This window comes from Nicotiana tabacum, chromosome 19, assembly GCF_000715075.1.
Source record: "Nicotiana tabacum cultivar K326 chromosome 19, ASM71507v2, whole genome shotgun sequence".
NCBI classification, from domain to species: domain Eukaryota; kingdom Viridiplantae; phylum Streptophyta; class Magnoliopsida; order Solanales; family Solanaceae; genus Nicotiana; species Nicotiana tabacum.
In genome coordinates, this window is record NC_134098.1 from 34,892,392 (window position 1) to 34,906,049 (window position 13,658).

Sequence of the window (13,658 nt, forward strand, 5' to 3'; positions counted from 1 at the left end):
GCATTTATGTTAGCAATGTCGTTACTCATTATCAATATATCATCCACATATAAACAAACAATAACTATTTGATTCAGAATATTCTTAATGTAAACACATTTGTCACACTCATTGATCTTGAAACTATTTGACAATATTGTTTGATCAAATTTCGCATGCTATTATTTTGGTGCTTGTTTTAGTCCGTAAAATGACTTAACAAATCTCCACTACAATTCTATACGTCTCTGCCCATAAAATAAGCACCTAATATCCCTATTTATAATAGTACGAAACCTATTTCAATTAGAAATATGAAAATCTATTCCTATATAATTCTGACTAGAAATCATATTTAGACATGAATTAAATAAACTTGCAAATACCAAATCCTAAATAATTTTGATTTTCTACTACAACTTTGAATTAATTTTCCAATATTCTCCCGTAATTCAAAGTTTTATACGTCTAACTTGTTCGTTGTGTTGGAGCACTTCTCTCCAACTTTCACTTTTGTTGAAGCACATATCTCCAACACTCATTGATATACTTTGTCACCAACACACAATTTTGTTGAAGCACCTGTCTCCAACTCCCGTTAATGCACTTTGTCACCAACACCCAATTTTGTTGAAGCACCTGTGTTCAGCTCTTGTTGATGCACTTTGTCACCAATACCTGATTTTGTTGAAGCATTTGTCTTTAACTTTCGTTGATGCACTTTGTCACCAACACCCAATTTTGTTGAAGCGCATGTCTTTAATTCTCATTGATGCACTTTGTCACTAACATCCAATTTTGTTAATTCACGTGAAACCAACTTTCAACTTTTTTAAACCTCTCTCAAACTTTTAGAGAAGAGTTTCTTTCTCTTGTGCCATATTTGCTTGCACCTCTTTAAACTTGCTTCTTTTCTTGAATTTGTCTTGAAACTTTTCATCGAATAATCTACTTTTATTGATAAACTATCTATGATTTTGCCAACATAATTCATGGCAAGACAAGCGGCATACATTAGTTAGCGCCGCCCGCCAGCAGCGGAAGCTAATTGATTTTCTCCTAAGATTATAGAACTTTCGATGCTACAACTTTGAATTAGTTTTCCAATATTTTTGAAGCGTAGTTTATAATGTAAAGATTTATAAAACTACTGCATATCATTGTAAAGATAAAATAGTACTCTCTCCGTTTCAATTTAGATGGGTAGTTTGACTAGGTATGGATTTTTTTTTAAAAAAGACTTTTGAAACTTGTGGTCTTAAAAGCTTAAGGGGTAAAAGCTTTGTGGGGCCATGATATTTGTGTGGTTATAAAAGTTTTCTCATTAAGGATAAATTGAGTAAAATAACGAGTTTAAAGTTGAATTATTTCCAATTGTAAAAATGTGTTATTCTTTTTTAACGGACTTATAAGAAAAGCGTGTCATCTAAATTGAAACCGATGGAGTACATAATATACAGATTTTTCAGCGCTAAGTATTCTCGTTACTAAATTCTGAAGCTCCTAACAGAAGAAGCTCATCACGCATACAAATTTTCATTTCCCATTACGACAATCTGTGCCATAAGGGGGGGGGGAGGAGGACAGCATAACGATCAAAATGGACTACTAGTTAGTACATATATTTTCTCTCCCCATACATATTCTTCCCAAAGATATCTCCCTTCTAATATTAAGTTGAGGATCTGATAAAGAACCTTTTCATGAGACCTCTTTAAATAGGGAAATAGAAAAACAAGCTAAAGAGTAATCACAAGTGCTAATAACGTTACATATAAAAGTTCTAAAAAAGGATATTAACCATTAAATTTTCCACATTCCGTTTACCTTACGAACAAAACAAACTCCATGAAACCTTTTGTTCCATTCCATATTCAGCATTAAAAACCACAGACTCAGATAAGGAAATTAAATCAGGAGCAAAAGAGAAGCAAGAAGAACATTTCCATTTCACTGGCTTAATTTTATAAAGTAATCGATCCAACACTGTAAAATAGTATCTTCAAGAAAACTAAAAGATTCACCAGTAGAAAATAGGGCGAATATACATTGAATTTCATTATCTTTTTTTTGGTCTTCCTTTCTTCTTTTTTTTTAAATTCCGCTTTTTCTCCTTAATTTTTTTTACAATTTATTTACCATTGTTTCCATGTTGTCACTCCGTTGAGAGGGACTTCTCCAAAATCCAGCACCATAAAACTTGTTCCACATTTCCTTCTCTAGCGCCACCACATCCTTATCGGATTCCAAGCTGTTTCCGTCGTCAAGCATTGCGAGCGGGGTGGTGCCGATGGGGTGTTTTGAAAGCTCCGTGTCTTCAGAGCGCACCAAAAGCCCTTTCTTCATCAGCCGACGTCGGCGTTTCCTCCTCAGTGCCTTCCGGCAAAGTCCCGCTGGCAACTTATACACAGCTAGCACGAGGAGATTCACTAGCCCGCAAGGGCAACAGCAACAAACCGCTGCACATTCAGCCGTCGTTCCGCCGGCGACCTCCGCGAACCGCGCCGCCTTCCGAACCCCACCTCGTGAATATGAATCTTGGCCCGATAACAGTGGCTGCCGCCGCCGGTCCACCGAAAGTGATGACGGTGCACGGAGGACTATCTGTTTTGTCATAATCTGAAAAATAAGATTTTTCTCCCCAAAACTATTCAAAAATTAAAGAACCCCACCAGAGATTTTGGTGGGTGGTGGAGGAAATGGCAGTCGTCGGCCTTGGTGAGAGGAGAGAGGCATCAGAGATTTTGGTGGGGTTGGGGGTGGGGTGCGAGGGGAAATATAGCTGTGGAAATAATGGTAACCCCTCCGAAATTGAAGGCAGAAGTTTTTAAACTACCTGAGTAGGCAAAATATAAATATGAGAATTAATGAAGTTTTAGTTAGTTAAATGTATGTGAGCATAATCTTCTCCTTCTCCTACTCTTTTGCTTTTCTTCTTCTAAATATCTTTCTTCCAAGAATATACTAATCTGGTTCAGAGCAAAGATTGAAGTTTAATTGATTGTGGTGTGACGCTAATATGTGGAGGAGAGAAAAATAAGGGGTTTTTGGTGGAGCACGGTATTGGGATTCAAGGGTGGGAAGAGGGGGATGTGGTCTCAAATTTATAAAGATGACGTGGTGAATGAATGAGGTGTAAGGACATGGATGGATGAAGTATTTTTTATTACAAAATTTTGAAGAGAATGATAAATAATAAACTTGTCTATTATATAATTATTTATTTTCTAATTTATTTCATAATAAAAACACATTATATATATATATATATATATATATATATATATATATATATATATATAAATTGTTCATTTTTTTTATTTTTTATTTTATCGTTAATAATATAATTTACTAATTATATAGATGTTATTATATATTTAATACAATAAGTTTTAATAATACTTTTTAAATTTCATGTTGAATCAAACAAATTTACATAAATTAAAATGGATGGAGTAATAGTTTTTGTTGGATTGTATTCTAAAATGCAGTGAGATGCTTGGGATCCCTCCATTCTTTACGGAACATTTTTGATTTGTATTATAAATACGAAAAACTTCTCGATAGAAATTATTTCACTATTAATAATAGGTTTACCTGAATCAAAATTAGTTGGTCCAATAAATTTAGAATATTGGGGGGTTAAATTAGAAAAAAGATGGAATATTGTTTGAAAGGGGTGGGAAGGGTCGAGGGCATGTCAGGTTGGGGACAAGAATACATGAGGGAGTTCAAGGTGTTCTTAGAGGAAGACAGGACACTTGGAGATGGATGATTTTAGAAGATGTACGAGGAAGAGGATGAACTAATTTAGGATTACGGCTAATATACTCTAACAGTGGCTATTTGTTTGAGTTCAGGAGAAAGTGATCAAGTAGTATTTTTTTAATCATCTTTTGACAGTTGTTCTAATGTAATTATAGGTGTCAGGGGTCGGGTCGGGCCGGTCCGGGGTAGAGGAAAAGGGAACCGGCCGGTTTCGTTACCGGGTCGGTTCTGGGCTTCCCCAGTGCAAAATTTAACCGGAACGGTTCCGGGTCTAATGGGTCGGGCCAGGGTTAATTAATTTTTTTTTTGTATTTTGTATAACAATCGTAATTTATATTTATATTAAGATAACGTAAAAATATAAAATATTAAAAACTAACGTATAAAAAGAATATTTAAATAAATTTCAAAGGTTTTAAAAGCCTTATATTTGAAAAATTCATTACGAATTTAAGATAATACAATGAACATGAAAAAAATATAACTTATAGTATAAATCTTATACTGGACACTGGAGTGTTACAACTTGATAGGTAAGGATCAAGCTTCAAACTTCAAAGGCTTTCATAGTTTTATTTTAAATTTTTATTGCATAATAATACTTCAAATTAATCTAACAAACTAAAACATTAAGTTTAAATAAGTCTAATAATTTTAAAATAACACAAATTCTCTCAAATCAACTTAAATACGAATTTCTGGAGGACGCTCAAGATAACTCTTCATATGCCTCCTTAAACAGCCTTTGCCCTCCCACTTTCGACGAAAATTTAAGGCTCGACCACAGTTCTTGCACTTTGCTTTGTGAACTTCTTCATTTTCTTCTACCACCTCAAAGTGTTCCCAAACATATGAGCACACTCTAGAAGCAGGGGGCATGATTTAACTTGAATTAAAAATTTGGGTTTGAGAATTGAGAGATGAGTGAAGAAATGAAGAAGGGGGTCTATTTATACTTTTCAAAAAGCTAAATTAGTAAATAATAAAAGTATTATTTTTAAAAATGCCCAAAAAAGACTATTCTTGCAAATTAGCCGTTGGACAACGGTCTATAACGACCCGGCCGGTCGTTTTGAGAATTTAAGTCCCGTTCGGCGGCATAAGGCCCAGAGCAGCTTCGTATTATGAGTATTGATTTGCGTGCGTGGTCAAAATTCAGTTATCAGATGATTCAGAGTCAAATCGGAAGAAGGATTCAAGTCTTGGAAGCTTAAGCGGTAAGAGTTGATCGGAATTTTGACTTTTGTGTAAACGGCTCTGGAATGAGTTTGGGAGAATTTCGACAGCTTCGTATGGTAATTTTGGACTTAGACGTGCGTCCGGATTTGGATTTGGAGGTCCGTAGGGTAATTTGGAGCATTTCGGCGAAAGTTGAAAAAGTTAAAGTTTTGAAGGTTGAGAGGTTTGACCAATAGTTGACTTTGGCAATTGTCACGCCCCAAAACCGAGGAGTGGGACCGACGCTCAACCGAGTGAACCCGACCGAGTAAGCCTGTTAGATTTCATTCTACCCAAACTCATCCACAAATGGAGATAATACATATTTTCATTAATTAGACAAAATGGTGTTCATGCCTACAATACCAATTTATTTCCCATAGCTTCATCATTTTTAAAGTCTCAATTGACGAATAATACCACCACAACATAACATATTTTTGTCTTTTCCAGCACCAATATACAACCCACACTATGTCTACGGAACCTCTATAGATAAAGAAGAATACAATGATAATGCCGGCAACAAGGCCCCAGCTATACCTCAACCATAATACATAAAGATCAAAAGATACATGACCCCGGAATGAAGTGGGGCTCACCAAGTCAGCTGAGAAGAAGGTGTACTGCTATCACTGATCAATGTCTCCTGCTGTGGAACCACCTGCATCCATTTAAAGATGCAGCGCCCCCGACAAAAGGGACATTAGTACCGTCGAATAGTACTAGTATGAAAACTAAACACCAATTTAAGAATTTAAAAGAAACACAAAATAATTATGATGAGCCAGTGCGGCAATAGAATAATATAGATAACTGTCTCAACCATAGCAAGCTTATTAAAAGCTATCAACAACATTTATAGGATTTAAGATGAGATCCTATGTAACCATCTTCACACAAAGCGGCCCGCCGCCTCACCCGATGTATACAGGTGGAGGTGTACATACAATACCACAACTCTAATCAAGCGGCCCTGCCGCCTTACCCCAATGTATGCGAGTAGATATATAACCACAGTACTAAGAACTTATACAAAGCGGCTATGCCGCCTTACCCCAATATATGCGGGTGGATATATAACCACAGTACTAAGAACTTACACAAAGCGGCTATGTCGCCTCACCCCAATGTATGCGGGTGGTGGTGCCACAACAATACCAAAACCATACACAAAGCGATCGTACCGCCTCACCCCAATGTAAGCGGGTGGAGGTATAGTCCCACAATATCATAATCCCTACACAAAGCAGTTATGCCGCCTCACTCCAATATATATACGGGTGGAGGTGTGTCACAATCACAATCTCTATACCATAATCCCCACACAAAGCGGTCATGCTGCCTCACCCCAATGTATGTGGGTGGAGGTGTATCACAATCGCAATCTCTACGCAACTTGGCTTAATAACTTTCACATAAATCACAACTAGCACTTATAACATGTGGATACGTAATCCATAGTTTGGGACACATTCTCAATTTATAATGCAATATGATAAGAGCATTTGAAATACGAATTGAACATATATCCTCATTACAAAACATATTGGAATACTCTATTTATAACCAACATCTCGGAACTTACACGGATAATGAGAATTCCAACTCTTAAAGAAGAGTTTAGCCAACATACCTCAATTGAGCTTCCTTAAACTCTAAAACGTTTCGGAATTCATAGCAACTTCAATCTATTTTAGAAATATAACAAATTGAACCACAATTAAGAAGATGATCATGGTTCTAGCTTATTTGAGCATTTTATCAAGCACTAGATGTGCATTAAGGTTTCAAGATCCTTTTATGGAGGATTCCATCATCCCACAACCCAACCTTTACCATTTTTAGCTCAACAATCTTTCTACACCCTTTGATAACACATGCATGTAAAATAACCAACCCTCTTGCCCAGAAATTATCTTGCTTATTATCTATTTCCATACAAAATTCAAAATTGAGGGTTAGGGTGTAGAATCTTACCTCTATGATGAAGACCTAGTGAGTTTCCCTTCTCAATCTTCCAAAACATGGGCAAGAATTGAAGAACAATTATTGGAGAACACCTCCTCACTCTAAAATATCAGATAATAGCTCAAAAATGACACAAAGAGTGTATTTAACGAAATAGGGTCGGATTTTAAAAACCCAAAAATGGAGTTCCGGAACAGGTTCTGCGGTCGCATATGCGACCGCATAGTGGTTATGTGGACTGCATACCGGTTGCATAATTGCTGACAAAATTATCAAAAAGGCTGCCTGTGTGTGCGGTCGCATAGTCGACCGCATAGTTGCATCCAACCGGCCAAATTACTGCCTCACTCTGCGGCCATTATGCGGTCCGCAGAGTGATTCTGCGGTAGCATAATGGACCACAAAAATGCACATTTCCGCCAAAAATTTTCTTTTACTTTCCGGTGCATTGTTCAACCCAAAAAGTCCGAGTCGCGGCTCGCAAGCTTGCCGCGAAGAATTTCTATAATCCTCAACATGTAAGCCTAGTTCGACACCGTGAAATATTATTTTCTTTGCAAATTTTATCGGGCTTTATACTTAAGTACTTTGAAATTTTTCGGGGTGTTACACAGAAACTATTCACATTTGTGATCAATGGTTCGCTTTAGCAACCATCACAATTGAGAACAATGCAAAATTGCCATATCTGCAGTTGGGTAAAAGGTTGGCATTTCGAGACTTAGCTCATTTTACACCATTTTGAGTCCTATACTCCATGTAGAGGCGATGTTAGATAGAAATTTCTTCCCAACTCTATAGGTTAGTAAATTCAACTTGTTTTTGTTCAATTTCCATTAACTTTTCATGAATTTTCACCATCAAATCTAAGATTTGATAGAGTAGAATAAGGGTTTTGGGTAGAAATTTAGGATTTTGTAATTTTGAGATTTTGACCTCAAATTGCGGTCGGATTTCGAAACAAATCACATATTTCAACTCGGGGGTAAATGGGTAATCATAATTTTGTCCTAATTTTGGATTTCGACCAGATTAACTTGGGCCCGGATTGACTTTTTGTTAACTTTTCCAAATATATTAAAGATAGAACCTTTTCCATATAAGGATTTTGTAATTTTGAGATTTTGACCTCAATTTGGGGTCGGATTTTGAAATAAATCACATATTTGAACTCGGGGGTAAATGAGTAATAGTAATTTTGTCCTTATTTCGAATTTTGACCAGATTGACATAGGCCCGAATTGACGTTTTGTTAACTTTTCCAAATATATTAAAGATAGAACCTTTTTCATACGAGGGTAGTTTCTAAAACTTGTTTTGACTTGTTTGAACAATATTTACCTAGATTTGGGTGGTTTGGAGGCTTGTTCTAAAGGAATTCCGTGTTGGATTGTTGATCTTTTTTTGGAAAGAGGTAAGTATCTTGGTTAACCTTGATTGAGGGAATTAGGTTGTAATTGAGTCTATTTGCTATGTGATCTATGTGTTGGGGGTGGCTTATATGCAAGGTGACGAGTGTATATGTGTTGGTCATGGGATAATCATGCGGGTAGAATTAACTTTATTTGTGCTATGTTACTTTGTGTATTATGTCTTCCATGCTCTATATAGATTGTAAAACTCTTTGATTCTCGTATCCATGTTATTATTTATGTTGAGCTTATTGAGATATTGGGCGTTGAGATTATTGGATTGATTGATTTGGTTATCGGTGCAAAGGTATTGGTAAATTCTCATACGGCGATTTATGTTCTAATATTATCCTTGATGTTGTTTATGCTTCCCATCTTGCTTGGTATTGTGTTAATTGTGATGCTTTGTGAGGAAGAATGGATTTAACGAAGGGTATTTTTGTGCTTGTGAGGGAGAGTGATTGTGCATCAAAGATGTTTCCATTCTTTATTCATATGTCAATATCATTGCACGAAGGGTGTTACCGTGCTTGAGAGAAAGTGAGGATATGCACGAAGGGTATTTCCATGCTAGCTATACTATTATGTTGTGAGGATGAGAGTAAAAGTACAAAGGGTGATTATGTGTTGTTTGATGGTATTGTTGTTCTTTATTTTGCTATTCAGACTAAGGACTTGGCTTTGCAGATTCGTTATTCTCTTTGAAAGGATTGTTTTGAATTGTTGTAGAAGCATGAGTTGTGGTTTACCCATTAGAACTTTCCTTTACTTTCCCGCTCTATGTCCTTTACTTATGTACTTATTACCTCTCTCACATGTTGTTATCCTGTTGTTATATTTGACATTTTATTTGTTATCTCGTTATTTCCTGTTACTAAACTGCACAGGTTTACTGTAGGTGTGTTGTCTTAGCCTCGTCACTATCTCGTCATAGTTAGACTCGATACTTACGGAGTATATTGGGTCAGTTGTACTCATACTACACTTCTGCACTTCTTGTGCAGCTCCGGACAATGGTACCAGCGAACTCCCAAGAGGTGCTTAGCAGTTACTAGATAGAGAACTCGAGGTAGAGTTGTATACCATTCGCAGGCCTTAGAGTCATCTTTCTGTTTCTATTGTATTGTTTCTACTTTCCAAATTGTATTGTATTTCTTTCAAGATATTGTATTTAGCAAACTCTAGTGGCTCATGTACTTATGACACTACGTCTTAGGATGGTTGATTGTTAGTGATGATCTTTGGACTTATTTTGTAAGCTCCTGAGTTATTGTTTTTTTTTTACATTATCATCTTGTATTTACTGCTAGTTTCATTTCTTTCATATTTACTTGGTATTAGAGCCATGTTGGCAGTATGCGTATTTAGCATGAGCAGCTAAGTATATATACTGTCTAGGGCATGGCAAAATTACTTTCAATTATGGTATTTTAAACTATATTTATGCTTATATCTATCTTATATACAGTTCTTTAAACTCTTGTTCTAAACTGCTTCTAAGTATCGTATGAGGTAATTATTTTCTCTATAAGTATGAGGTAACCGATTAATATCCAGTTCAGACGTTGGCTAGCCTGAAAGAGATAGGCCGATGTTGTCAAGGTAGGCATTTAGACCTTGCTAGGTGATCCCGTCGCTAAGATGACTTTAGAGAAAACAGATGTAAAACCAAGAAGACACCACTAAGAAGCCATTAGATCTAAGAGATTAAGGTACTGTATCTGTTAGATATCTGCATATTTACTGTTTACTTATACGTAGTGAATAGTTATTTTGGCCCTATAAGCCCCTAGACTGTATTTTCAAAATATGAATTCAAACCAGCATATTATAAATAATGTTAATTTATCTTTTCAAGCAACTAAGATTGCTAAACTTGAAACCGATTTACAAAATTGGAATATTCCCAATGAATCTTTTAAAAAGATTTATGAATTAGGAAGTTTCAGTTTCATTAAGAAGCATAACATTAAGACCTGCGAGTCCACTATTGCTATTAATAATTCTTTATAAATTATTAAACTACTTTCTGAATAAGATTTGAATAGATATATACATCAATTCAATTACTTGCATATTGGTCTTGTACAAATTGCTGTCAAACTTCGCTTTAGAAAAGGTTTAGACGTACCCATCTGCGTCCTTCTAAGAGATGCTCATCTCTTGAACTTCGACGACTCTCTCTTAGGAGTCCTTCAAAGTAACCTAGCCAATGGCCCGGTATACTTTAATTGCTATCCTAATTTCTCGGTAGATATCAATGACCCTAACGTCATGGATACTTTGACTTTGAATGTCAAAACCAAGAACATGAATAGCAAAGCTAACACTCGTGAAGTAGCTATCATCCATCGAGTTTACTACAGACTTATGGACACTACTCTTGCACCTAGAGCTCGAGTTGAAACTGTCAAAGGAGTTACTATGCTTATGGAAGCAAATACTGACCATAGTACATGACTCTCTCTTAGGAGTCCTTCAAAGTAACCTAGCCAATGGCCCGGTATACTTTAATTGCTATCCTAATTTCTCGGTAGATATCAATGACCCTAACGTCATGGATACTTTGACTTTGAATGTCAAAACCAAGAACATGAATAGCAAAGCTAACACTCGTAAAGTAGCTATCATCCATCGAGTTTACTACAGACTTATGGACACTACTCTTGTACCTAGAGCTCGAGTTGAAACTGTCAAAGGAATCACTATGCTTATGGAAGCAAATACTGACCATAGTACGGTATTTGTACCTAGACTCCTTAATTGGGATGATATACTCTCAAGTGATGAATGGCACTTTGATGCCATAACTCAACCTTCTACTTCGAATCTTGAAAGATCTCAAATTGAACAGGTTATTCAATTTCTGACCGATCTATAGATCTCAAATTCTTAGGTTCAAGTTCTAATATTTCGAGCAAAACTAGTTCCTTTAAAAAAAGGTCTCCTTCCGTACCTTCTTCTTCCAAACCCCCGGAGGAAAGCGTAACTGAAAATGCAACTTCCGTTCCAATTACTGGTAACGACAAAGGGAAAGTTACGAGAGTAGATTTCTCCCATACAGTCCCGAAAGTCCATTACCAAAACCATCCCGCTAGTCCAACCCCTAGCGATATGTACCTTTCTCGGGAAGATGTTCTTGAATTCCTTAAGACGATTAGGTCAGGCGACCCTTATACGCCAGATCAAAAGAAAATCGATCGTTAATGGGCTCATCCTGACAATATACCAAAAAGAAAATGGTATGTAGCCACATATTCTCTCAAGCAAAGAACAAATTTCAGAGATTGTTGGATGTCAGACATGAAAAGAATAAGATGTGAAATCGACTTCTTTAGATGGTTTGTAATATCCGACAAATTCGAAAGCCAAAAGGACTGCCTGCAAGTCCTTATCAACAAAAAACGAGGAACGGTCATGGAGGGGCATTGACTATGGTTCCTTAGGTTGCTTTTGATGGTCTGGAAATATTTGAGGCAATCAGGTTCCTGGGGGTGAGGCCCATGTGGAAGACGTGATAGCACACAAAAATTAGGGAATCAGGCGGAATTCAAGTTTTATGGGCGTAAAACGCCAAGAAATGAGGAACGGTCTCAGCGGGGTGGTGACTATGGTTTCTTAGGTCATTTTTGATGGCCCGAAAAAATTTGAGGCAATCCGGTTCGTGGAAGCCGGGCCAACACGGAAGGCGTGGCACACAAAAATGAGAGAATCAGGCGAAATTTTAGTTTTATGGCCGTAAAATGCCAAAACAAGAAGAACGATCATGGAAGGGAAATGACTATGGTTCCTTAGGTAGTTTTTGATGGCCCGGAAAAATTTGAGGCGATCCAGTTCCATATGGGCCGGGCCCACGCGGAAGGCGAGGGCTATAGCACACGAAAATTAGGGAATCGGGCGTAATTCAAGTTTTATGGCCGTAAAACGCCAAACAATGTGGAACGGTCACGGAGGGGCGGTGACTATGGTTCCTTAGGTTGCTTTTGATAGTCTGGAAATACTTGAGGCAATAAGGTTCCTGGGGGCGGGGCCTACACGGAAGATGTGATAGCACAAGAAAATTAGGTAATCGGGCGGAATTCAAGTTTTATGGGCGTAAAACGCCAAGAAATGAGGAACGGTCTCAGCGGGGAGGTGACTATGGTTCCTTAGGTCATTTTTGATGGCCCAGAAAAATTTAAGGCGATCCGGTTCCTGGAAGCCGAGCCCACATGGAAGGCGTGGCACACAAAAATGAGAGAATCAGGCGAGATTTAAGTTTTAAGGCCGTATAATGCCAAAAAAAGAGGAACGTCATGGCGGGGCAGTGAAAATGGTTCCTTAGGTCGTTTTTGATGGCCCGAAAAAATTTGAGGTGATTCGGGTTCGGGGGAACGGGCCCACCCGAAAGGCGTGGGCTATAGCACACAAAAATAGGGGAATCGAGCGGAATTCAAGTTTTATAGCCATAAAATGCTAAAAAATGAGGAACGTCACAGAGGGGCGGTAACTAAGATTCCATAAGTCGCTTTATATGGTCTTAAAAAATTTTAGGCAATCAGGTTCCAGGGTGGCGGGCCCACGCGGACGGTTTGGGCTATAACATATGAAAATTAGGATATCGGGCGAAATTCAAGTTGTATGGCCGTAAAACGCCAAAAAATGAGGAACGGGGAGTGGCGTTTACTATGGTTCCTTAGGTCGCTTTTGATGGTCTGGAAATATTTGAGGCAATCAGGTTCCTGGGGGCGGGGCCCATGCGGAAGACGTGATAGCACACAAAAATTAGGGAATCGGGCGGAATTCAAGTTTTATGGGCGTAAAACGCCAAGAAATGAGGAACAGTCTCAGCGGGGCGGTAACTATGGTTTCTTAGGTCATTTTTGATGGCCCGAAAAAATTTGAGGCAATCCGGTTCGTGGAAGCCAGGCCAACACGGAAGGCGTGGCACACAAAAATGGGAGAATCAGGTAAAATTTTAGTTTTATGGCCGTAAAATGCCAAAACAAGAAGAACTATCATGGAAGGGAAATGACTATGGTTCCTTAGGTCGCTTTTGATGGCCCGGAAAAATTTGAGTCGATCCGGTTCCATGGGGGCCGGGCCCACGCGGAAGGCGTGGGCTATAGCACACGAAGATCAGAGAATCGGGCGTAATTCAAGTTTTATGGCCGTAAAACGCCAAACAATATGGAACGATCACGGAGGGACGGTGACTATGGTTCCTTAGGTTGCTTTTGATGGCCTGGAAATATTTGACGCAATCAGGTTCCTGGGGGCGGGGCCCATGCGGAAGACGTGATAGCACATGAAAATTAGGGAATCGGGCGG

General features: G+C 37.9%; 1 protein-coding gene across 1 annotated transcript; it reads right to left on the bottom strand.

Moving 5' to 3' along the window:
- Nucleotides 1-2,103: 2,103 nt before the first annotated feature.
- LOC107765729 (uncharacterized) lies at nt 2,104-2,595 on the bottom strand. Its single transcript, XM_016584407.2, has one exon. It carries the CDS (start codon nt 2,593-2,595, stop codon nt 2,104-2,106), a length of 492 nt encoding a protein of 163 aa, XP_016439893.1.
- Nucleotides 2,596-13,658: the final 11,063 nt, after the last annotated feature.